The sequence below is a fragment of the Ranitomeya variabilis genome, chromosome 3, assembly GCF_051348905.1.
Source record: "Ranitomeya variabilis isolate aRanVar5 chromosome 3, aRanVar5.hap1, whole genome shotgun sequence".
Lineage (NCBI taxonomy): Eukaryota > Metazoa > Chordata > Amphibia > Anura > Dendrobatidae > Ranitomeya > Ranitomeya variabilis.
In genome coordinates, this window is record NC_135234.1 from 486,245,466 (window position 1) to 486,271,341 (window position 25,876).

The 25,876-nt window shown below is 45.2% G+C and overlaps 1 protein-coding gene across 4 annotated transcripts in view; it reads left to right on the forward strand.

Annotated features, from left to right (window-relative positions):
* Positions 1–13,670: 13,670 nt before the first annotated feature.
* Positions 13,671–25,876, forward strand: part of GPM6B (glycoprotein M6B) — a 187,275-nt gene continuing 175,069 nt past the window's right edge. Inside the window, exon 1 of one of the 4 annotated variants that reach the window (XM_077296794.1) lies at positions 13,671–14,032. In XM_077296794.1, coding sequence (XP_077152909.1) covers positions 14,029–14,032 — 4 coding nt within the window. In that variant the 5' untranslated portion in view covers positions 13,671–14,028. The remainder of the gene's footprint in view (positions 14,033–25,876) is intronic. The other 3 variants (XM_077296792.1, XM_077296788.1, XM_077296790.1) reach the window with 3 other exon arrangements.

Consider the following 25,876-nt stretch of genomic DNA (forward strand, 5'->3'; position numbering starts at 1 on the left):
GAGTGTTTTTTAGTGCTCGGAGATTTAGTTTTCCTCACCTCAGCTGAATGATTTACATCTATTAGCCAGCATAAGTACATGTGGGGGTTGTCTGGTTGCTAGGGAATCCCCACATGTACATAAGCTGGCTAAGAGATGTAAATCATTCAGCTGAGGTGAGGAAAACTAAATCTCCGGGCACTAAAAAATACTCGGAGGTCACCCGAGCGTGCTCAGGAAATCTCAAGTAACGAGTGTATTCGCTCATCACTAATAGAAACATGTTACTTCTGTATTTGTAAGCCAAAACCAGGAGCGGGCAAAAAATACAGATGTGAAATACTGACCAAATACCGATCGTGTGATCGTAACCTTAAAGGGACACACATTTTAAACAGCCTATATGAAACTCAAACACTCTCCCTGAACAAGCACTGTCTGTTGTCTAAACTCCAGCATGCGAGTGTGAAGTGTGAGTGCACACAGCCTTCTCTCCCGTTTTCTGACGTTGCTTGATATACACAGAAATGTAGTAGAGTGACCTCAGTGACAAATTATACAGGGTGTGCCATGTATATGGATACACCTAAATAAAATGGGATTGGTTGGTGATATAAACTTCCTGATTGTTGCACATTAGTATATGGGAGGGGGAAACTTTTTAAGATGGGTGGTGACCATGGCGGCCATTTTGAAGTTGGCCATTTTGGATCCAACTTTATTTTTTCCAATGGGAAGAGGGTCATGTGACACATCAAACTTATTGAGAATTTCACAAGAAAATCAATGGTGTGCTTGGTTTTAACATAACTTTATTCTTTCAGGAGTTATTTACAAGTTTCTCTTTGTTAACAGCCATTGACATGTCACAGAGTTTAACACGTGAGGAGCGGACAGAAATTGTGTTGATCTCTGGTGAACACAGTACCCGGGTCATGGCAGCAGATTTCAATGCAAGACACCCTATGCAAGAAAACTGTCACCATTCCCATGTTATTTCGGTGTATCTCTATATATGGGCCACCCAAATAAGTTTGATGTATTCCCTCGTTAAAAATAAATAACTAAAATATATTTTCTATGACTACTTTCATAAACATTCATTCTATCAAAATTATCAATAAATAAAATTAATTAAATCAGACAGATAGGAGGAAAAAAAATCGAAACACCAAAACTGCTTTTTTGTCACCACATCTCTCTAAAAAAATGCAGTAAAAAGGATCAAAACATCTTATGAAACTAAAATTACTATCAATAAAAATATCACATCTTAATGCAAAAAAAAAAAAAACAAGCTCTTGCACTGCTCCATGGATGGAAGAATAAAAATGCTACTGGTCTAAAAAAAATAAAATAAAGGTATTAGAAATTATGTTTCCAGGAGTCCATCCTGACAGCACCATGGAGGACATCCTCCTCCTCCTTACATGGACAGGAAAGCACACAAGAGGATAAAAGGCCCCTCCCCACCCCTATTCCCTCAGTGTTTTAACAAGTACCACACCATAAATGATGCAACTTTAACACATTTATTAACAGTATCATATTACCACATATGACATAACATAATCAGGGAGGGAACTAACCGTGCTGTCAAAATGGACTCCTGGAAACATAATTACTGGTAGGTCTAATACCTATTTTCCAGGACGTCCCTCCTGACAGCACCATGGAGGATACCAAAGTACCTCCTCAGGGTGGGATCACTGCCTGGAGAAACTTCCTCCCGAAGGCAGTCTGTTGGCTAGATAATATGTCTAACTTGTAATGTCTACAAAACGTGTCTAGCCTGGACCAAGTTGCAGACTTACAAATCTTGTTTATTGATGCCCCCGCCCTCTCGGCCCATGAAGTTGAAACTGCCCCAGTCGAATGAGCTTTTAAGCCCTCAGGGGGGCTGATGCCCTGAGAGTGATAGGCTAGAGCAATTACTGACGTAATCTATCTCGCGATGGTGCACTTAGAGGCTTTCTTTCCTCTATTTTTCCCCCCAAACAAAATGAGTAAGTTATGGTCCTTCCTCCAACCACGAGTGGCTTCGATATAATCAATGACAGACTGTCTGACATCTTACGCGTGCAGGGCCTGCACCTTCTCGTTTGAGGGATTTTCACAGAATGAGGGCAGAACAATTTCCTGGTTCAAATTTTGACAGAAGGTTACCTTTTGGAACGAACGCAGGGTCTAATTTCAGGATTATCTGGTCATCCCAAATTCGTAGATATGAGTCCCGAATGGACAAAGCCTGGATCTCGCCTATACGTTCTGGCAAATAAGAATACAGTTTTCATGGTTTGGTGAGAAATGGACATGTCTTCACCCGGTATGAAAGGATCTGAGCATAGTGACTTAAGGATCAAATTAAGATCCCAGGTGGGAACTAACAGCCTGACTGTAGTGCGCCGACGCTGTATTGCCATGACAAACTTTATTACCCATGGGTGAGAGGCCAGTGAGTGGTCAAAAAAGGTGTTTAAGGCCGATATTTGAACCTTTAGGCCACGTGCACACGTTGCGGAAAGTGGTGCGGAGTTTTCCAGACTGATTTTGATAAATCCGCACTGTGGATTTCCTGCGGAATTACCGCGGATTTACCGCAATTTTTTTGCGCGGATTCCACCTTCGGTTTAACACCTGCGGATTCCTATTATGGAGCAGGTGTAAACCGCTGAGGAATCCGCACAAAGAATTGACATGCTGTGGAAAAAACGCTACGTTTCAGCGTGTTTTTTTCCGCAGCATGTGCACTGCGGATTTTGTTTTCCATAGGTTTACATGGAACTGTAAACTCAGGGAAAACTGCTGCGAATCCGCAGCAAAATCCGCAACGTGTGCACATACCCTTAGGGTACTGGGTCTAAGACCCTTATTGAAGCCTGCCTGAAGAAAATCTAAGACACTTGGGATATCTGGTTTCCCTGCCGTCAAGTCGGACCTGCCACCCTCCAGACAGAATTTCTTCCAGATTTTATAATATATCGCAGAACCATCCCCAGATCAACACCTGGTCATCTAATGGTTAGACAGAGACCTGGAGAGGCGTACAAGCCACAGTGTCTTGCACCCACTTTGAAATTTGGTGGAGGATTGGTGATCTGGGGATGCTTCAGCAAGGCTGGAATTGGGCAGGTTGTTCTTTGCGAAGGACGTATGAATCAAGGTTATCCTGGAAAAACAGTTGATTCCTTCTGCTCAGGCAATGTTCCCCAACTCTGGACAATGCGCCATGCCACACAGCTAGGTCAATCAAGATGTGGATGAAGGACCACCACATCAAATCCCTGTCGTGGTCAGCCCAATCTCCAGACCTGAACCCCATTGAAAACCTCTGGAATGTAATCAAGAGGAAGATGGATAGTCACAAGCCATCAAACAAAGAAGAACTGCTTAAATTTTTGTACCAGGAGTGGCATAAGGTCACCCAACAGCAGTGTGAAAGACTGGTGGAAAGCATGCCAAGACGCATGAAAGCTGTGAATAAAAATCATGGTTATTCCACAAAATATTGATTTATGAACTCTTCCTGAGTTAAAACATTAGTATTGTAGTTTCTAAATGATTATGAACTTGTTTTTTTTTCTTGGTTTTTTTTGCATTATTTGAGGTCTGAAAGCAATGCATTTTTTTGTTATTTTGACCATTTATCATTTTCAGAAAATAAATACAAAATTTAGTGCTTGGAACTTCAGAGACATGTTGGCAGTAGTTTATAGAATAAAAGAACAATTTACATTTTACTCAAAAATATACCTATAAAGAGAAAAACCAGACAAACTGAAAATTTTGCAGTGGTCTCTTAATTTTTGCCAGAGCTGTATATTTATAATGTACCCACATAAATCACCAATGTGCAAATAAAGTGACTAAATAGTGATATTGACTCAGATTACGTAAAATACCAATAGATGAATGTGAAGAAATACATTTACTATGTGCCCACATAAAGCAGTGAATATGCTAATAATGTAACCAAGTATGGCAGTGAAGACTAGTGATGAGTGAGTATACTCGTTACTCGGGTTTCCCCGAGCATGCTAGAGTGATCTCCGAGTATTTGGATATGCTTGGAAATTTAGTTTTCGTCGCCGAAGCTGCATGATTTGCGGCTGCTAGACAGGCTGAATACATGTGGGAATTCACTAACAAACAGGCAACCCCCACATGTATTCAGGGTGTCTAGCAGTCACAAATCATGCAGCTGTGGTGATGATAACTAAATCTCCGACCACATCCAAATACTCGGAAACCCGAGTAACGAGTATACTCGCTCATCAATAGTGAAGACTAAAATTAAACAAAAATATTATTGAAAAATTATTGTACAGAAATATTCCCGCATAAGTAGATAAGTCAATGCTGCCACCATTTTTAATTAAAGTGCAAGTGCTATAAATATGTATACTCAATATATATATTAATAATAATGTGATAAAGTACTTGTGCTGTCAATCTACTTAAAGAATTTAAATAGATTGCCATGAAGGGTCTTCCGACAGACCAACACAATTTCACTATAAAATATATCAAATATGCCTAACAGAACAGCTCTATAACATACAGTTGTGGCCAAAAGTATTGACACCCCTGCAATTCTGTCAGATAATACTCAGTTTCTTCCTGAAAATGATTGCAAACACAAATTCTTTGTTATTATTATCTTCATTTAATTTGTCTTAAATGAAAAAACACAAAAAGAATTGTCCTAAAGCCAAATTGGATATAATTCCACACCAAACATAAAAAAGGGGTGGACAAAAGTATTGGCACTGTTCGAAAAATCATGTGATGCTTCTCTAATTTGTGTAATTAACAGCACCTGTAACTTACCTGTGGCACCTAACAGGTGTTGGCAATAAATAAATCACACTTGCAGCCAGTTGACATGGATTAAAGTTGACTCAACCTGTGTCCTTGTGTGTACCACATTGAGCATGGAGAAAAGAAAGAAGACCAAAAAACTGTCTGAGGACTTGAGAAACCAAATTGTGAGGAAGCATGAGCAATCTCAAGGCTACAAGTCCATCTCCAAAGACCTGAATGTTCCTGTGTCTACCGTGCGCTGTGTCATCAAGAAGTTTAAAGCCCATGGCACTGTGGCTAACCTCCCTAGATGTGGACGGAAAAGAAAAATTGACAAGAGATTTCAACGCAAGATTGTGCGGATGTTGGATAAAGAACCTCGACTAACATCCAGACAAGTTCAAGCTGCCCTGCAGTCCGAGGGTACAACAGTGTCAACCCGTACTATCCATCGGCGTCTGAATGACAAGGGACTGTATGGTAGGAGACCCAGGAAGACCCCACTTCTTACCCTGAGACATAAAAAAGCCAGGCTGGAGTTTGCCAAAACTTACCTGAAAAAGCCTAAAACGTTTTGGAAGAATGTTCTCTGGTCAGATGAGACAAAACTAGAGCTTTTTGGGCAAAGGCATCAACATAGAGTTTACAGGAGAAAAAAAGGGGCATTCAAAGAAAATAACACAGTCCCTACAGTCAAACATGGCAGAGGTTCCCTGATGTTTTGGGGTTGCTTTGCTGCCTCTGGCACTGGACTGCTTGACCGTGTGCATGGCATTATGAAGTCTGAAGACTACCAACAAATTTTGCAGCATAATGTAGGGCCCAGTGTGAGAAAGCTGGGTCTCCCTCAGAGGTCATGGGTCTTCCAGCAGGACAATGACCCAAAACACACTTCAAAAAGCACTAGAAAATGGTTTGAGAGAAAGCACTGGAGACTTCTAAGGTGGCCAGCAATGAGTCCAGACCTGAATCCCATAGAACACCTGTGGAGAGATCTAAAAATGGCAGTTCGGAGAAGGCACCCTTCAAATATCAGGGACCAGGAGCAGTTTGCCAAAGAAGAATGGTCTAAAATTCCAGCAGAGCATTGTAATAAACTCATTGATGGTTACCGGAAGCGGTTGGTTGCAGTTATTTTGGCTAAAGGTTGTGCAACCAAGTATTAGGCTGAGGGTGCCAATACTTTTGTCTGGCCCATTTTTGGAGTTTTGTGTGAAATGATCAATGTTTTGCTTTTTGCTTCATTCTCTTTTGTGTTTTTTCATTTAAGACAAATTAAATGAAGATAATAATACCAAAGAATGTGTGATTGCAATCATTTTCAGGAAGAAACTGAGTATTATCTGACAGAATTGCAGGGGTGTCAATACTTTTAGCCACAACTGTAGTGATAAAGGGTAGGTTCTTCCCAAATAAAGCTTGGTAATGAAAAATGAAGGCCTCCCAAATATGTAGAATGGGCCTGATCCAGAATTAATGTAGCAGATGTACTATAAGACATAACCAATCACCAATAAATATTTAGTTAAATCTAGTCCTTATAAATTCTAGAAACTACTAACCAAAGTCCAAAAGAGTGAAGTTTGTCCTTCATCTCTTTGAGTCCTCTGAGTACTCTTTTAAAGACATATGCGCGAGACTCCACTGTTTTCAAAGTCCCAATAAGTCCCTTATGATGGCGCCATAAACATATATGGGTACTAGACCTTAATCTCCGGGTTTTGATACCAGGAGAAGGATCTTCCAAAAAGTTCTGTAGAGAAATATGTTCTGGTGGCTCTTGGATGAAACATCGCTCCTGCTGGTATGATGTCTCTAGGATCAGATCTTGCTTCCATTTATCTTTGTCCACAAAGTATACCATGATGACAAATTTTTCTTGGATCTTAATCGGATAACATGACAAAGGAATCAATGCACAGATGCCAATGATACACTAAAAGAAGAGGAAAAATAAATAAGCATTAGTGAATATGATATGATTAAAAGAACATACTAAAAAACTGTAATGAATCACTATAATATCCCCATCCCTAAAAGATTCCCTGCAATGTTCTCAACATTGCCCATAACTTGGTACTTAAAGCTTGAACAACATATCAGAAAATCCTAGTCTGCTTTGAAATGTTTGGAAGAGACCTTAATGATGCAGTATGTCTACCTTGTGTCTTGTTGCTGTGCTCAGTCTTTCCATGGTGTGTGACCTGTGACATAAAACTCTCTTCTAGAACCTCACCTATGTAGCAGAATTAGAGTGTGCCTCCCACTGTTTTCAGCCTCCTACACAGCTGTTTCTGTTTCAATTCATGAATGTGTTTCATCCTAAACATTAAATGATCATTATCACCTGTTTGGAATAAATGGTTACTGATACACTGAGTATTTTTTCAACCTATGTAACTATGTAACACCTGATTGTAATTCTACAAAATCCCTGATGTTGCACAAGTGTGCCTAGAAGAACTGATGCTGTTTCGAAGGCAGAGGGTCTTCACACAAAATACTGATTTTAGATCTTGATTTTTTTTCATTCACGTTGCATTTTATTAATTTGTAAAAAATAAGCTACTAAAACTTCTATTTTTATAAACCATTCTTACCGTATAACAATTTTTCCTCATGTACCTAAAAAATGTGCATGGTATAGTACTCACACAACAAACAACAACCACAATATATTATATATATATATATATATATATATATATATATATATATATATATATATATATATACACTCACTGGCCACTTTATTAGGTACACCATGCTAGTAACGGGTTGGACCCCCTTTTGCCTTCAGAACTGCCTCAATTCTTCGTGGCATAGATTCAACAAGGTGCTGGAAGCATTCCTCAGAGATTTTGGTCCATATTGACATGATGGCATCACACAGTTGCCGCAGATTTGTCGGCTGCACATCCCAAAGATGCTCCATACAAGGCAGGATGGATCCATGCTTTCATGTTGTTTACGCCAAATTCTGACCCTACCATCCGAATGTCGCAGCAGAAATCGAGACTCATCAGACCAAGCAACGTTTTTCCAATCTTCTACTGTCCAATTTCGATGAGCTTGTGCAAATTGTAGCCTCAGTTTCCTGTTCTTAGCTGAAAGGAGTGGTACCCGGTGTGGTCTTCTGCTGCTGTAGCCCATCTGCCTCAAAGTTCGACGCACTGTGCGTTCAGAGATGCTCTTAGGCCTACCTTGGTTGTAACGGGTGGCGATTTGAGTCACTGTTGCCTTTCTATCAGCTCGAACCAGTCTGCCCATTCTCCTCTGACCTCTGGCATCAACAAGGCATTTCCGCCCACAGAACTGCCGCTCACTGGATTTTTTTTCTTTTTCGGACCATTCTCTGTAAACCCTAGAGATGGTTGTGCGTGAAAATCCCAGTAGATCAGCAGTTTCTGAAATACTCAGACCAGCCCTTCTGGCACCAACAACCATGCCACGTTCAAAGGCACTCAAATCACCTTTCTTCCCCATACTGATGCTCGGTTTGAACTGCAGGAGATTGTCTTGACCATGTCTACATGCCTAAATGCACTGAGTTGCCGCCATGTGATTGGCTGATTAGAAATTAAGTGTTAACAAGAAGTTGGACAGGTGTACCTAATAAAGTGGCCAGTGAGTGTATATATATATATATATATATATATATATATATATATATATATATATATATACACACATACATACATACCATATCTTTTGGCTATGTTATTACCGGATTACACCATATGCCCTTCTGTAATAAAATGGTCATGTTGCTAACTATGACTGTACTATAATGACCATTTTCTGGAATACTACATTCTTGTCACTTTACTTAGCTGTTAATCCGAGATTATCACATCTATAGAGTTCTGTAGTCCAGGCTGAGGAGCCTAATGAGATTCAAGCTGTGGATGACAGGATTGACCCTTGCGTGACAGGAAGACACATAAGGACATTCAACACTATGGCAATATGTCAGACTCCGGTTGCCTTACATTGGTAAGACATTAGCCTCATCACATCGTAATCAAGGTCATTACATACAGTACTAACTTGCTTGTGAACATGTTACGCGATAAGGTAATAGGTTTTCCCCAATCTACTGATGGTTAGATGTCATTGAAGGTGACATCATATTGTTTCCTAATACAGTCTAAGAGTATACTTACACGTTCTTAGGCACATTCATTCATAATAATATTTCTAGAGCGCCAACATATTCCGCAGCACTTTACATTTTTAAAGTGGACTTGTAAAGACAATAAAAACATTACAGAATAACCCATAACTCAACATTTCCCAATAACGTTGTAATGTAAACAGGCTACCGATCACCCGATGAAAGAACAAAATGTCGGGTGAAATGATATTTAAACCTGCTTATAAAATGACTCTAAAAATGACATCATGTGCACAGAACGATCTATTACCGATCATTCTGGGTGCATCAGATGTGCGATCGGAGAGCCTAAGCAGGCTAATAAACAATCACCAAATCAGTGCTCATTTTCGGGAGCATATCAGGTAGTGTAAACTCTAAGGCCGCTGTCAGATGGTGATGGTGGTGCGTTTTAGGGACCACAGTGTATGTTCACAGCACCAAAACTGTGCTTAGATCAACTAGATCCCTGTGATCAGGAAACCTAAATGATGCATTGACCAAGCTGGCCTTGGTAGTCAAATAAACATGACATTTTTACAGAATATCCCAGCGTAAATTGAACAGTGATGCAGATTTCAAATCCACAATATGTAATAATAATAATCTTTATTTTTATATAGCGCTAACATATTCCGCAGCACTTTACACACATTATCATCACTGTCCCCAATGGGGCTCACAATCTAAATTCCCCATCAGTATGTCTTTGGAATATGTGATGCAAAAAGTGAAATGCGTGGCTTTCCCACACGATTTTGGCACATAGATATATAAATGAAAAATTTCTATGGTGGCCACTCGGAAGCAGATATGGCCCATGGGAATGTACCCATGGAATTACACATGCCACATCCCTAATCAGTCAGTGCCATGGCTGAGAGGTCCTGCCCAAAGTTGGATTGGCAGAATGCTGACAAGGGGAGCTGGAAAGCCTCTCAATCCATGCTATTATTAATAAACTTTCACAACCATTTTCAATATGCGTCACTGTCAGTGGCGTAACTACAAAGTTATGGGCCCCGGTGCGAACTTCCAAATGGGGCCCCCCCCCCTACCCCCCCCTACCCCCCCCACCTTCCCCCGCCCCCGCAACCCCCCCACCTTCCCCCGCCCCGCTTCCCCTAGATACGCCTCGGACTGTTGCAGGAATCTCCTGCACTGCAACATGGTGTTGGGTGCCAGCACAGCCCGCACAGTGGTATATCCAGCACAGCCCGCACAGTGGTATATCCAGCACAGCCCGCACAGTGGTATATCCAGCACAGACCGCACAGTGGTATATCCAGCACAGACCGCACAGTGGTATATCCAGCACAGCCCGCACAGGGGTATATACAGCACAGCCCGCACAGGGGTATATACAGCACAGCCCGCACAGGGGTATATACAGCACAGCCAGCACAGGGGGTATATAGAGCACAGCCCTCACAGTGGTATATCCAGCACAGACCGCACAGTGGTATATCCAGCACAGACCGCACAGTGGTATATCCAGCACAGCCCGCACAGTGGTATATCCAGCACAGCCCGCACAGTGGTATATCCAGCACAGACCGCACAGTGGTATATCCAGCACAGACCGCACAGTGGTATATCCAGCACAGCCCGCACAGGGGTATATACAGCACAGCCCGCACAGGGGTATATACAGCACAGCCCGCACAGGGGTATATACAGCACAGCCAGCACAGGGGGTATATAGAGCACAGCCCTCACAGTGGTATATCCAGCACAGACCGCACAGTGGTATATCCAGCACAGACCGCACAGTGGTATATCCAGCACAGCCCTCACAGTGGTATATCCAGCACAGACCGCACAGTGGTATATCCAGCACAGCCCTCACAGTGGTATATCCAGCACAGACCGCACAGTGGTATATCCAGCACAGACCGCACAGTGGTATATACAGCACAGCCCGCACAGTGTTATATACAGCAGAGCCCGCACAGTGGTATATAGAGCACAGCCCGCACAGTGTTATATACAGCAGAGCCCGCACAGTGGTATATACAGCAGAGCCCGCACAGTGGTATATACAGCAGAGCCCGCACAGTGGTATATACAGCAGAGCCCGCACAGGGATATATACAGCAGAGCCCGTACAGGGATATATACAGCACAGCCCCCACAGGGGTATATACAGCAGAGCCCGCACAGGGATATATACAGCACAGCCCCCACAGGGGTATATACAGCACAGCCCGCACAGGGGTATATAGAGCACAGCCCACATCTCATCTCATCTCCCCCCCCCCCCCCGATAATGGCCCCACAGTCCGGTTAAAAAGAAAAAAAAAAAAAAACTCTCCTCACCTTTCCTTTTGCCCGCGCTGCTCCTGGCGGCTGCAGTCTGCCCAGGACACTGCAGGTGCGCGATGATATGACGTCATCGCGCACCCGCAGTGTACTGTCAGAGGCAGAGCGGGGAATGATGGGAGAGGAAGCGTCAGGTGACGCTCTCTCCTCCCATCATTGCATTGAACTATACCGGTGTCATAGACGCCGGTATAGTTAAATGCGGCGGCGGCGGCGGCACTGGGGGGGTTCCGGGGGAGGAACAGTGCAGCGGCCCACTACTGGCATCGGCTCTTCTGGCATTTGCCAGAAGTGCCCGATGGCCAGCCTGGCCCTGCTCAGACCTGCCGGCCCGGGGCCCCTGACCTGCGGGGCCCGGTCGCAATGGCGACCGCTGCGACCGCGGTAGTTACGCCCCTGGTCACTGTGAAAATGATTAGCAAACATGTTATTTCCAGAATTTTAGCTTTTTAGCTGTGAGATTGCTCTGCTAACTCACTGCAATGCTACAGTATAAGGAGTATTATTTTTCCCAACTTTTTCTTGGATCCATCAGTTTTCAATCTGGTTGGGATTCTTCGGGGCAACCATGAGGGAGTGGTCATTTTCCAAGCTCCAGTGACACTATCATGAGATGTAAATCTATGTTCTCCTACTGACCTAAGGAATACAAACCATATTGCGCTGTATCGCTAATTTTGACTATTCAATTTATGTATATGCCACCAAGTGCATTGACAATTACTTCTGTAAAACCGCCACATAATTGCCAAAAAGAATGCCCATACATATAGGAGTCTAAGGGGTATTGTTTCTCCTTGTGGAGAGTGACATACCAGCTCTGTCTTGTCAAGGTAAGGAGGCTTATTCGCCGTGCAATGCTCCTCTGGGAAATTTCATATGCAAATTGCCTCTTCAGAGAGAAAGAGGACTTAAACTCTATAGCGCCACCTGTTGGAAGTAACGATCCTACAAGGATCCTACATGCCAAATCAGTTCTCATGCTTCGCACTGACAAGGGCCAGTAGTCCGAAACACCGTGTCTGCAAATTGAGATTCTGATTTGGCTTTTACCCTAAGTCATATTGCACGACTCGTTAAAGGGTTGATTGTGACTTGTAGGATGCACGATGGAAGCCTATGGACGCAGGATCCGTCGTGGTATGTCACATGATGGAATCCAGCACTGGATTCCGTTTTTTTACACTGAGCATGCTCCATATCTGTATTTAGTAGCCAATTGGCCAGACAGCCCCAAATTTATATAAACCTGGACCGTGGCTTCATTCCTCAATGTGCCAGCAAGAAGCATACAAGCAAGAAGCCTGCCAGCAACCTGCCTGATGGATAGATGCATAGGTCACAATATTTGTTAGAACTCCTTCCATTTCTGCCACTTGCTCTAAACCCTCTCAAAGATGGGGTGTTAAAACACTCAATATATAGGTTTCCATTATTTTCCAGTAGCCATTCACATTTGGGAGCCTCCCATTTGGAGGTATGGAAAACGGATCCGTCAAAAAACGGATGAGAAAACGGATAAGACGGATGTAACAGATCCAGTTTTTCAACAGAATCGTCTAGGGGATCCCTTGAAAAACTGGATCCGTTGCATCCGTTTTACACTATTTTTGACGCATCCGTCGATACGTCGTGCCGACAGATTGTGACAGCCGCCAGACGGAAGTGTGAAAGAAGCCTAAGGCCTCTTTCACACTTCAGTCTTTTGGCGTCAGTTTGAATCCGCCGTTTTCATCAAATAGTGGATCCGCCTTTTTTTTTGGCGGATCCGCTATTTTCCCATAGACATGCATTAGCGACAGATTGTAGCAGAAGGTCGTCCGTTCCATCTGCCATGTGACGGATCCATCGAGATTTGGCGGACGCCATCTAGACATAGACAGACATTATAACGTTTTTTGTCTGCGCCGAAATGGCGGTTCGCGACGGATCCATCGCATCCGCCATTCCATAGAATGGCTGCCTATGGCCAACGGATACGTCGCGACCGTCATTTCGGCGGATCTGTCGCCACAATCCGCTTTTTCAATTGCGCATGCTCCAAAAAGTAGATACTTTTCCCAGACAACCCCCAAGTAACGGATCCGTAAAAAAAACGGATCCGTTAGAACCGTTTTCTCAACAATTGTGACAGATCCGTCACTATGTCGGAGCAGACTGACGCCAAACAACTGAAGTGTGAAAGAAGCCTTAGGCGCCCATGTATTAGTGCCAGTATTGTCACCACCTCTGTAACTCTGGGGCACTCACTGTACAGGGGGCAATCACAGGGACCATGATTAAAGACTTCCGCACTTCTCTTTTCACTCTGGAGGCAAATATTGGAAATTAATTTATGATATAGGTGTAGCTGGCCAGAAGAAAAAAAAGCTAATTGAAGCATTTGTTGCCACTGCAGGACTAAACAAGTGAGTGAGTGCCCTGCCTGCAGTCTGCTGCCCATCTCCTGTACTGCAGCTGCTCTTCATGGGCACCTGTGAGAAGCCCCTAACTAACGTACGTCTTACAAGCCGTGAGAGAAATGTAGCCCAAAGAAAGAAAAAAAGAAAAAATCTAGGTCCACGGTGACGTCATAGGATCTCGCTGCAGCAGAGCCCGCCCCCTGCACGGCTGCATGACGTCACTGGCCCGCCCCCTCCTGCGCTGCAGAGCTTGTCAGGCTGCACAGGCTACTACATCGCTAATGAAGTAAGAGCCAGCTGCAACATCCCAGCACCATCCCGAGCGGGCACACAGGGCACACAAGCGGGCAAGGCACCGAGCACATCATGGGTAAGTGGTTCCCGCGCTCCGGTCTGTGCGATCTGACCCGTATGCCGTGATCCGCTGTCTGCTCTACTGGGGCTGAGCCGAACTTTACAAAGTTTCACACCGGTCAGCCTGTATGGGAATGTGCCAGGTGTGAGGGCACAGCAGTCCTGTATGGGGATGTGCCAGGTGTGAGGGCACTATCAGTCCTGTATGGGAATGTATCAGGTGTGAGGGCACAGCAGTCCTGTATGGGGATGTGCCAGGTGTGAGGGCACCAGCAGTCCTGTATGGGAATGTGCCAGGTGTGAGGGCACAGCAGTCCTGTATGGGGATGTGCCAGGTGTGAGGGCACAGCAGTCCTGTATGGGGATGTGCCAGGTGTGAGGGCACAGCAGTCCTGTATGGGGATGTGCCAGGTGTGAGGGCACAGCAGTCCTGTATGGGGATGTGCCAGGTGTGAGGGCACCAGCAGTCCTGTATGGGGATGTGCCAGGTGTGAGGGCACAGCAGTCCTGTATGGGGATGTGCCAGGTGTGAGGGCACCAGCAGTCCTGTATGGGAATGTGCCAGGTGTGAGGGCACAGCAGTCCTGTATGGGGATGTGCCAGGTGTGAGGGCACCAGCAGTCCTGTATGGGAATGTGCCAGGTGTGAGGGCACCAGCAGTCCTGTATGGGAATGTGCCAGGTGTGAGGGCACAGCAGTCCTGTATGGGAATGTGCCAGGTGTGAGGGCACAGCAGTCCTGTATGGGGATGTGCCAGGTGTGAGGGCACTATCAGTCCTGTATGGGAATGTATCAGGTGTGAGGGCACAGCAGTCCTGTATGGGGATGTGCCAGGTGTGAGGGCACCAGCAGTCCTGTATGGGAATGTGCCAGGTGTGAGGGCACAGCAGTCCTGTATGGGGATGTGCCAGGTGTGAGGGCACAGCAGTCCTGTATGGGGATGTGCCAGGTGTGAGGGCACAGCAGTCCTGTATGGGGATGTGCCAGGTGTGAGGGCACAGCAGTCCTGTATGGGGATGTGCCAGGTGTGAGGGCACAGCAGTCCTGTATGGGGATGTGCCAGGTGTGAGGGCACCAGCAGTCCTGTATGGGAATGTGCCAGGTGTGAGGGCACAGCAGTCCTGTATGGGGATGTGCCAGGTGTGAGGGCACCAGCAGTCCTGTATGGGAATGTGCCAGGTGTGAGGGCACCAGCAGTCCTGTATGGGAATGTGCCAGGTGTGAGGGCACAGCAGTCCTGTATGGGGATGTGCCAGGTGTGAGGGCACAGCAGTCCTGTATGGGGATGTGCCAGGTGTGAGGGCACCAGCAGTCCTGTATGGGAATGTGCCAGGTGTGAGGGCACCAGCAGTCCTGTATGGGGATGTGCCAGGTGTGAGGGCACCAGCAGTCCTGTATGGGAATGTGCCAGGTGTGAGGGCACCAGCAGTCCTGTATGGGAATGTGCCAGGTGTGAGGGCACCAGCAGTCCTGTATGGGAATGTGCCAGGTGTGAGGGCACCAGCAGTCCTGTATGGGAATGTGCCAGGTGTGAGGGCACAGCAGTCCTGTATGGGGATGTGCCAGGTGTGAGGGCACCAGCAGTCCTGTATGGGAATGTGCCAGGTGTGAGGGCACCAGCAGTCCTGTATGGGGATGTGCCAGGTGTGAGGGCACCAGCAGTCCTGTATGGGAATGTGCCAGGTGTGAGGGCACCAGCAGTCCTGTATGGGGATGTGCCAGGTGTGAGGGCACCAGCAGTCCTGTATGGGAATGTGCCAGGTGTGAGGGCACCAGCAGTCCTGTATGGGGATGTGCCAGGTGTGAGGGCACCAGCAGTCCTGTATGGGAATGTGCCAGGTGTGAGGGCACAGCAGTCCTGTATGGGGATGTGCCAGATGTGAGGGCACCAGCAGTCCTGTATGGGGATGTGCCAGGTGTGAGGGCACCAGCAGTCCTGTATGGGGATGTGCCAGGTGTGAGGGCACCAGCAGTCCTGTATGGGAATGTGCCAGGTGTGAGGGCACAGCAGTCCTGTATGGGAATGTGCCAGGTGTGAGGGCACCAGCAGTCCTATATGGGAATGTGCCAGGTGTGAGGGCACCAGCAGTCCTGTATGGTAATGTGCCAGGTGTGAGGGCACCAGCAGTCCTGTATGGTAATGTGCCAGGTGTGAGGGCACCAGCAGTCCTGTATGGGAATGTATCAGGTGTGAGGGCACCAGCAGTCCTGTATGGGGATGTGCCAGGTGTGAGGGCACAGCAGTCCTGTATGGGGATGTGCCAGGTGTGAGGGCACAGCAGTCCTGTATGGGAATGTGCCAGGTGTGAGGGCACCAGCAGTCCTGTATGGGAATGTATCAGGTGTGAGGGCACTATCAGTCCTGTATGGGAATGTGCCAGGTGTGAGGGCACCAGCAGTCCTGTATGGGGATGTGCCAGGTGTGAGGGCACTATCAGTCCTGTATGGGGATGTATCAGGTGTGAGGGCACCAGCAGTCCTGTATGGGGATGTGCCAGGTGTGAGGGCACCAGCAGTCCTGTATGGGGATGTGCCAGGTGTGAGGGCACTATCAGTCCTGTATGGGGGTGTATCAGGTGTGAGGGCACCAGCAGTCCTGTATGGGGATGTGCCAGGTGTGAGGGCACCAGCAGTCCTGTATGGGGATGTGCCAGGTGTGAGGGCACTATCAGTCCTGTATGGGGGTGTATCAGGTGTGAGGGCACCAGCAGTCCTATATGGGAATGTGCCAGGTGTGAGGGCACCAGCAGTCCTGTATGAGGATGTGCCAGGTGTGAGGGCAACAGCAGTCCGGTATGGGGATGTGCCAGGTGTGAGGGCAACAGCAGTCCTGTATGAGGATGTGCCAGGTGTGAGGGCACAGCAGTCCTATATGGGAATGTGCCAGGTGTGAGGGCACTATCAGTCCTGTATGGGGGTGTATCAGGTGTGAGGGCACCAGCAGTCCTGTATGGGGATGTATCAAGTGTGAGGGCACCAGCAGTCCTGTATGGGAATGTGCCAGGTGTGAGGGCACCAGCAGTCCTGTATGGGAATGTGCCAGGTGTGAGGGCACCAGCAGTCCTGTATGGGAATGTGCCAGGTGTGAGGGCAACAGCAGTCCTGTATGAGGATGTGCCAGGTGTGAGGGCAACAGCAGTCCGGTATGGGGATGTGCCAGGTGTGAGGGCACCAGCAGTCCTGTATGGGGGTATATCAGGTGTGAGGGCACCAGCAGTCCTGTATGGGAATGTATCAGGTGTGAGGGCACCAGCAGTCCTGTATGGGGATGTATCAAGTGTGAGGGCACCAGCAGTCCTGTATGGGAATGTGCCAGGTGTGAGGGCACCAGCAGTCCTGTATGGGAATGTGCCAGGTGTGAGGGCACCAGCAGTCCTGTATGGGAATGTGCCAGGTGTGAGGGCAACAGCAGTCCTGTATGAGGATGTGCCAGGTGTGAGGGCAACAGCAGTCCGGTATGGGGATGTGCCAGGTGTGAGGGCACCAGCAGTCCTGTATGGGGGTATATCAGGTGTGAGGGCACCAGCAGTCCTGTATGGGAATGTATCAGGTGTGAGGGCACCAGCAGTCCTGTATAGGGATGTATAAGGTGTGAGGGTGCCTGCGGGCCTCTATGGGTATGTATAAGGTGTGAGGGCACCTGCAGGCCTCTATGGGTTTGTTCCGGGTGGGGGTACAGAACTTTTATGAATAAGAGCAATGTGTGAGCATTTCACCACCCTCCACGATTTCTGTGCACAATCCCCCCCCGAGGGAGTGTTCAGTACTAATTTCCTATTAGGCATTGATTTAATATAGCTGGAATGAGTAGGGATGACACAGCCAAGCTTATACTAGAGGGAAGAGGGGCTCACCATCCTGATCTTCTCATTAACTGTTAGAGGCCTTCTCTGGGATTTAGGAATACGGCGTGGATTGTGTTATAGTCATTGTTGTGCTTGTGGTGTTTATGGCTGGTTCACATCAGGGGCATTTATACAGGTGCACATAATGTCTGGGTATAAATATAAAGTGGCATAAATACTGGGGGCGAGGAGGGGGACAGATCCCACTCACAGGGGTGGTGCGTGGCTGTTTCCAGTCTATGAGGGGAGGAGGTTGGCTGTATCCCATCCACAGAGGATCTGTTACCCGTCCTGTGGGGGAGCTTGTCCCAACCACTGAGGATCTTGTAGGACCACTTGCATGTATATACGTACTGTGTGGCCCCCTAACAGTGGTGTTAATTGTAACACAAAGCCCCTTGTGATAAAAGCGAGTAAGATGTGATGAGACTTTTACAATGTTTTGCCAACATAGCTAGCTAATGCATGAAACCTATTTCTGATATTCTGTGAGATACATTTACTCCGTTATTTACAAAGGTAATTACAGTACTAACTTTTATAGCGGAGGAATCTGAAGGGTGAGATCAATTAATTTATTTTCTTCATTTCTATTAATCCTATTGACAAAGTCCTCTACAATAATCTCACCCAGGAATTGTCTCCTACTATTGAGTGTGTGACAATGACCTATTCTCCTTTCACTGAGATGTTTCTGGTGGTTCCTAGATGCCTGCTATAAGTGGTCTCTGTGCAGTGAGGTTTCTGGCTGGTTCCTAATGCAGTCCTCATGGCTGACATGTATGAACAATCCCTTACTTATTTGGGGGAACAGCATTAAAGGTGGAGCATCACATCGGCGTAGTCCACCTGCTGACAAGTGGAAATGGGATTAGACATTTTTGTGAGCTGGAACTAGGAAAACCAGTCTTGGGTTTCATATTCAACTTTGCTACAAGTAATTTCCCTGGAGGGGGACACAAGTAGACACAATATTGCAGGGTTGTCCCCTATTTTGCATGAAGCTCAGTCTAGAGAATTATTGAATTTGGATTTATGTGTCACTGGATTCGTAGATCACGGTCATCCACATTGTGGTAACATCGTCACTTTCTTCTGCCGTCCATATACTGTTATGTGCATGGCCAGGATTAGCTAAAGATGAGCAGATCCTTCATCTACAATCTCATGGCATCAGGTGTTTTTGTCCCTTTCTATTGCTTCCCTAGTGCAGTGATTTTCTGGCAGGGAATAAACCATGTTGTGCTCTCCTTAGGGCTCGTAATCTGCTGTCTCGTTCTCTACTTACAGTAAGCTTACTGTGAGGACATGGGATATTAGGAGTGGAATTATGCAGTGTGGCAGTAAGGGTTACTTACACGTGAATTGATATTCTACATGTCTGATGGAACATTTAATCACTGGTGAAAATGTAAAAAACAAATCTTCCTTTTCCATAGAGTATTATTTAGGAACCACAATATGTCACAGGGAGGTGAAGAGATCTGATGTGTTCAATAAAAGCACTGAGTGGTTTTCCATCTGCGGAGCCGTCTTTAACAGTTTGGTTTTGTCATCTTAAAAAAAAACCAAAACAGCTGGATTTTAAAGCTGAAATGGAAATAGACCCGCCGTACTTCCACAACAAGGCTCTCAGATAGCTTTTTGATCGGGAGCCAAAACAACTTATTTTATAAATGCTAAATTCTGCTTGATAAAGCTACCTTATGCTTTTATATCCACCTGGATGGGAGTGATTGTTGAGTTTGAGACTTATCTGTGGGTTTTCTATACAATTGCAGGAAATCTAACTGCATCATATTGGCTCACAGTTGTCATGATGCGCAAAGATTTTTCTCAGACCATAAATTCTCTTCTAGAAATGTGGGTTCAGTCTTATTTTTGAGAGCACATCTGCACTAAATGTGGGGAACTGAACCTACCTGCTCGTCTCTCTCTAAGCGTCCATCATAGCATCTGATTGTATTCAGACATTCACACATGACTATGTTCTATCCAATAAGCATTTTTTTGGTCTAGACGCTTTGTATAATAGAAACCCGTCACCACTTCTGCATTTTTCAACCACTTCTGGTTTTGGCTTACAAATACACGGAGGTAAAATACTCAGCAAATACTGGCTGTGTGAATGTAGGTAGCATTAAAAAGATGCGCAATGGTCATGAGATTTCTATAAATTCTATAAAGATGATATTATGTGAGTTAGGCCGGGGTCACACTTGCGAGTGCAATGCGAGAAACTCGCGCATCAATACCCGGCAGTGCCGCCAGCACTTGGGACAGGAGAAATACGTGCCACCACACGCTCCGGTCCCGAATGCCGCCGGCAGTGCCGGGTATTGATGCGCGAGTTTCTCACATTGCACTCGCAAGAGTGACCCCGGCCTTAACTGGAACCAGTACAATGCTGCGTGAATGTTACAGGGCTCTTTTCTTGGTATGGTTTTCAAATTGTAATTTTGGCATTGGTGGCTAGTACTGGGTAAGCATGTGGGATGTAGGAGGGGAATGTACACACCATTTTGGCACACTTTGTCCAGTTGGGAACATTTTCTCACTTTCCAGATGTGCTGCTGTAGGAAATAGATTTTTTTTTTCCCTGTAACTCTAGTGCCCACATAGGGGTCCAACAACTAAATAGATTGAAAGTATTTCAGGCGGCAAGATACATTTTTTTCTTTTAATGACTCCATACGTTTTCTGACATTTTTGTTTTGATGTCAGTGGGGGAAAAAGCAACCTTGAAAACATTGACAATGCAAGTCCTGCCATGTGAGTAGATACCCTAAAGCCAAGGTGACACATTGCATATTTTTAATTTTTTTTACGGTTTCACTTGTGGAATCCACACTGAAATTTCTTAGCTAAGTAGAGATCAATGTAAGAGAGTGACATTTCAACAGATGCTCATTCACACTCTGCAGTGGGATGTGGTCATGGCTGCACATTAAGGGTATGTGTCCACGGTCAGGATTTGCTCAGGATATGACGCAGGTAAAATCTGCACCTGAGGTCACTGGCAGGTCACCTGCATTTTTGATGCGTTTTTCATGCATGCCGATTTGTGTGTGTTTTTGTAAGCTAAATAAGCTAAACCTTAGGTGACGTTAAGCCCGGTTAATAATGGCGAGGCGTGAATAAGACACCTATCCATTATTAATCCTAGTAAAGTGTAAATAAAACACAGACACTAGAAAAAAGTATTTTAATGAAATGATTACACACACTTTTTGACCATATCTTTATTGTACGCTCAATCCTCTTCCTGCAAAAAAGTGAAAAAAACCAAACCAAATTCATACTCCCTGTCCGCAGATATCCCATAACGAGTATCCCACGATGAGTCCAGCTCTGCTACATCTGGATGACTGACATCCAGACATAGCAGAGCTTGTAAATGATCGCTGGAGATGACTCTCCAGCGATCACCTACATTCTAGCACTCACGGTCAGCTGACCGTGAGAACCAGCCTAGTGTGACCGGAGATAACCCCCGGTCACGTGCACGGCAGTTCTCACAGTAAGCTAAGTTATCTTACCGCGAGAACTGCAGTGGACGCGGGGCTTCCGGCAGCGGGACAGGTAAGCCGGCATGTGACATGCGTAGTAAGGTGCATTAACGCAGTTAAAACCGCATTTCACTAATCATTAGATGCGGTTTTATCGCACCTAATGATTATCTATGGGGAATTTACTGCTCGGCGATGGAGCGTTGCCGCACTGTAAACAGACATGCTGCGTTCTGAAAAGACACACCACATGTCCGTTTACGTGGGTCTGCCGCCTGCGTCTTTTAACGCATAGTGGAGACAGGATTTCATGAAATCCCCTCCACTATGCTGTAACATCTGGACGCTGCGTGTTTTACGCTGCGGCTGTACACAGCGTCAAACACGCAGCGTTTCCTGACTGTGGAAACATACCCTAACAAATCCACAGCATGCCCTTCACAGAGTTCACTCATTGCAATGCAGCTATATCGGCTTGTAATCTGCATTTTTACATGTCCTCTCTTTTCTCTTAATAATTTACCTTATATGTCTAACATTTTCATGTCTGTATATAAAATAGTCTTCCTTGTTTAATTATGAATAAAAAAGGCTAAGCCCCAAAGTTTAATGTTAGGTGTCAAAAATAGGAGCAGCAAAGCTTAAAAAATGATGTTCTTATTTTAACTCTGTGTAGGAGGATGTGGTGATCCAATTTCCATTCATTGTACCGGCTCATTGGTCGCGCATTGCTGGTAGATGTGCTTATTGTCTTGTGGTGGGTGGGTCTTTCATGCTAAACATTAACATTGTAAACCCTACAGTTCTTCTCCCTACACAGAGAGAACGATTTAATGTATTGGATGGTTTAAATGAAATTACCAAAGCATTTTAATAACTGGTAAAATATGTTAATGAGATCTGTTATTTCTTTCACTTTGGTCCTAAATTTTCATGGATCTCTGCCATTACCACCATGAAAGGTGAAAGAAAATGTTTGTATGTTAGTGTGTTCTTACCACTGCCAAATTTACGCCCCCTTCTATGATATAATTTCCTGCTCTGCAAATATTGGCTGAAGCTTCACTTCTCTGACTACCTGCTTTGCCCGACCCCATATGCACAATATTACTGGTAATACTGATATGCAAATTGCCTCTTCAGAGAAAAAGAGGACTTGAACTCTATAGCGCCACCTGTTGGAAGTATACTGAGACACTGTGTGCTTCTCTGAGGCTGATTTCTCCTTCATTGATCTGCTAAAATTAAGCAGTGTTCTCAGTATTATCGGTATAGGCAGAATTGCCAACCACACACACATTCCTGGACATCCTGTAAAAATATGGCACTCGTTCTCTACATCTGTAAAAAAAATATTGCGTCCTTGATTTGCTTGATTTTGTAAGAATTTGTGCACATTATTGTGATTATCATTTTATAGTTCAAAGTTATTGCTGCAAATATTTTTTTAGCAGTATTATAGGCATCACTTTTAATATTTATGGGTTGTGAAGAATATGGGGGGGTTTAATGACCTTTTTAAATCTTAATTCAGCATCTGTAGCAGGACACCTGGCTCAGCAGGTGGTCCAGCCCCACCAGCTAGTATCCTGGCTCATACAAAATGACCGCCTGTTGAGCTCACTCTGTGTGACTTCTTCATCCAAACTTTCTCTGGTCAGGTAAGTTTTCATAAGGAGATTTAATTAGAATATGGAGTTATCATACGTCCTAGCCACACACTGGTTACATTTTCGAGATCTCTGGAGCGGGCCAAATGCCTTCCAGGATCTCAATCCATTCTAGCAGCTACACAGAACGGCTAGTAGAAGCCAGGTGGTGAAGCCGTGTTTGGTCTCCAAACGTAACAGGGGCCTGTAGAAATCCGTGGTTTCACCAGTTTCACAATGATATCCCATTGATGTTTTCTGCTGCAAATTTCACTGCAGTATTTACGGTTTGATAGGTCCACAGTGGAAATAGCCAATGGGGATATATTACCTAAGGTTTGTTTCCCACAACGAGTTTTAGGAGAGTTTTTGACACAAACTATTTTCACTGTACACAAACGCAGTGTTTTTCAGTTCCAGCAAAGTGAATATCATTTATAGAAATCTCTTGTCCACTTTTTTTTTTTTTTTCTTTCTTTTTTTGCACCTTGAGCTGATCTGTGGTACATTTTAAAAAATCTGCAACATGTCACTTTCTCTTGCAGTTACACTGAGATTTAGGTGCTAATTTTTGCCATAGCACTGCCAGCAGGTAAAAAAAAAAATACACGTTTAATGAGGAGATTATATACTCTTGTATAAGCTGAGATTTTTCAGCCCATTTTTTTTTTTAGGCTGAAAATGCCTCTCTCGGCTTATACTCGAGTCATTGTCCCAGGGGGTCGGTGGGGGAGGGGGAGCGGCAGGAGTGGCGGCTGTCACATCATACTCACCCCGTCCTGGCACAGTCTCTGCTTCTCCGATGGTCTCTGGTGCCGCAGCTTGTTCCTGTGTTCAGCGGTCACGTGATACCACTCCTTAAAGTAATGAATATGGACGCGACTCCACTCCCATAGGCATGGAGCGTATACGCATTACTTTAGTGAGCAGTACCCTGTGACCGCTCAGCACTGGAAGGAGCTGCAGGCCCCGGGACGAAGCGGGGAAGTGCAGAGACTGCGCCAGGAGGGTGAGTATAAGGCTATGTGCACACGTTGCGGATTTTGCTGCGGATCTGCAGCTGCGGGTCCGCAGCAGCTTCCCATGCGTTTGCAGTACAATGTAAACCTATGGAAACCGCAATCCGCAGTGCCCATGCTGTGGAAAAAAACGCACGTAAACGCTGCGAGTTACATTCCGCAGCATGTCAATTCTTTGTGCGGATTCCGCTGCGGTTTACACCTGCTCCTCTATAGGAATCCGCAGGTGTAAAACCGCAGGTGGAATCCGCACAAAATCCGCATAAAAACAGCGGTAAATCCGCAGGTAAAACGCAGTGCCTTTTACATGCGGATTTCTCAAATCCACTGGGGAAAAATCCTCAGAGCTCCTTTCTACGTGTGCACATACCCTAAGGGTGGAGGGTGAGCCATGCTATATTCATCTGTCCCTGTTTCACCGCCAGGCTCTGTCTTCCGCATCCTCTGGCTGTGACATTCAGATCAGAGAGCGCGATGATGTGTTTAGTGCGCGCCCTCTGCCTGAACAGTCACTGCAAAGACACGCAAGACACAGCGGCACGTGGCGGTGGAACAGGGACAGGTGAATATCGCAAGTGGCGGGGGCCTGAGCCAGCGGCGACTCCGGCACCTGGCCCCCATAGCGCGCCGGTGTCCCCGCCTGCTCAGGACACCGCCACCTGGCCAGGTGAGTATGTGATTTTTTTTTATTTTTTTTTTATCGCAGCTGCAGCATACGGGGCATATTATTCTATGGAGCACCTTATGGGGCCATCAACCTTTATGAAGCAGCATATGGGGCATATTATTCTATGGAGCATCTTATGGGGCCATTATTAACCTTTGTGCAGCATTATATGGGGCATATTTTTTGTATGGAGCATCTTATGGGGCCCATCGTGAACTTTATGGAGCATTATATGGGGCTCCTGATTCAATATGGATATTCAAAAACATTTAACCTACTGATGTCTCAATTAATTTTACTTTTATTGGTATATATTTTTACGTTTGAAATTTTTACCAGTAGATGCTGCAGTTCCCCATCCTTGGCTTATACTCGAGTCAATAAGTTTTCCCAGTTTTTTGCGGCAAAATTAGGGGTCTCGTCTTATACACTGGTCTGCTTACGCGAGTATATGCAGCGTGTGTGTATATATATATATATATATATATATATATATATATATATATATATATATATATATATATATATATATATATATATATATATATATATATATTTTACACCAAAGCAGCTTTATTTACATTTAAAACATGACATAACAGCAAAAGGAGTCAAAAACGCAAGGTACACATGTAAAGAAGAAAAAACGCTAAATGGGTGCAGAAATGATGCAGAATATGTGCAATATCACAAACTCACCAAATGCTCATTGTGGGACCATGGCTTCAAATGTCTGCATTCAAGCTCATTGCCCATCAAGTTAACGAGGGTGTGTAGCAATACTGTGCGCAGCCCATAGACAAAGTGGCACTATTTCTAGCAAAGTCGCGGACACTTTTGGCCTAATTTAGCAAAGCTTTAATGCCAGAATTGTGGTATTAAAAGCTTTGATTAGTGACAGCATTTTGGCACAACTCAGAGCTGCGCTAACATTTAGTGGCTCGTCTAAATCATGATGACTTGTGGATTTCCTTAGCCCAGAAATCTTACTCAAGTGTATTATTTGTGGCTCAGTGACCTAAGACAAGGGGCAGGAAAGAGGAGACATGCTATAACCCGGGATCACCGAAATGTACACAAATATAAAGTTTATTGAAAATCACAAAACACCCCAAATAATTACCGTAAAAACATAAAAAAAAATATATACTGTACATGCCCCGTAATGGGG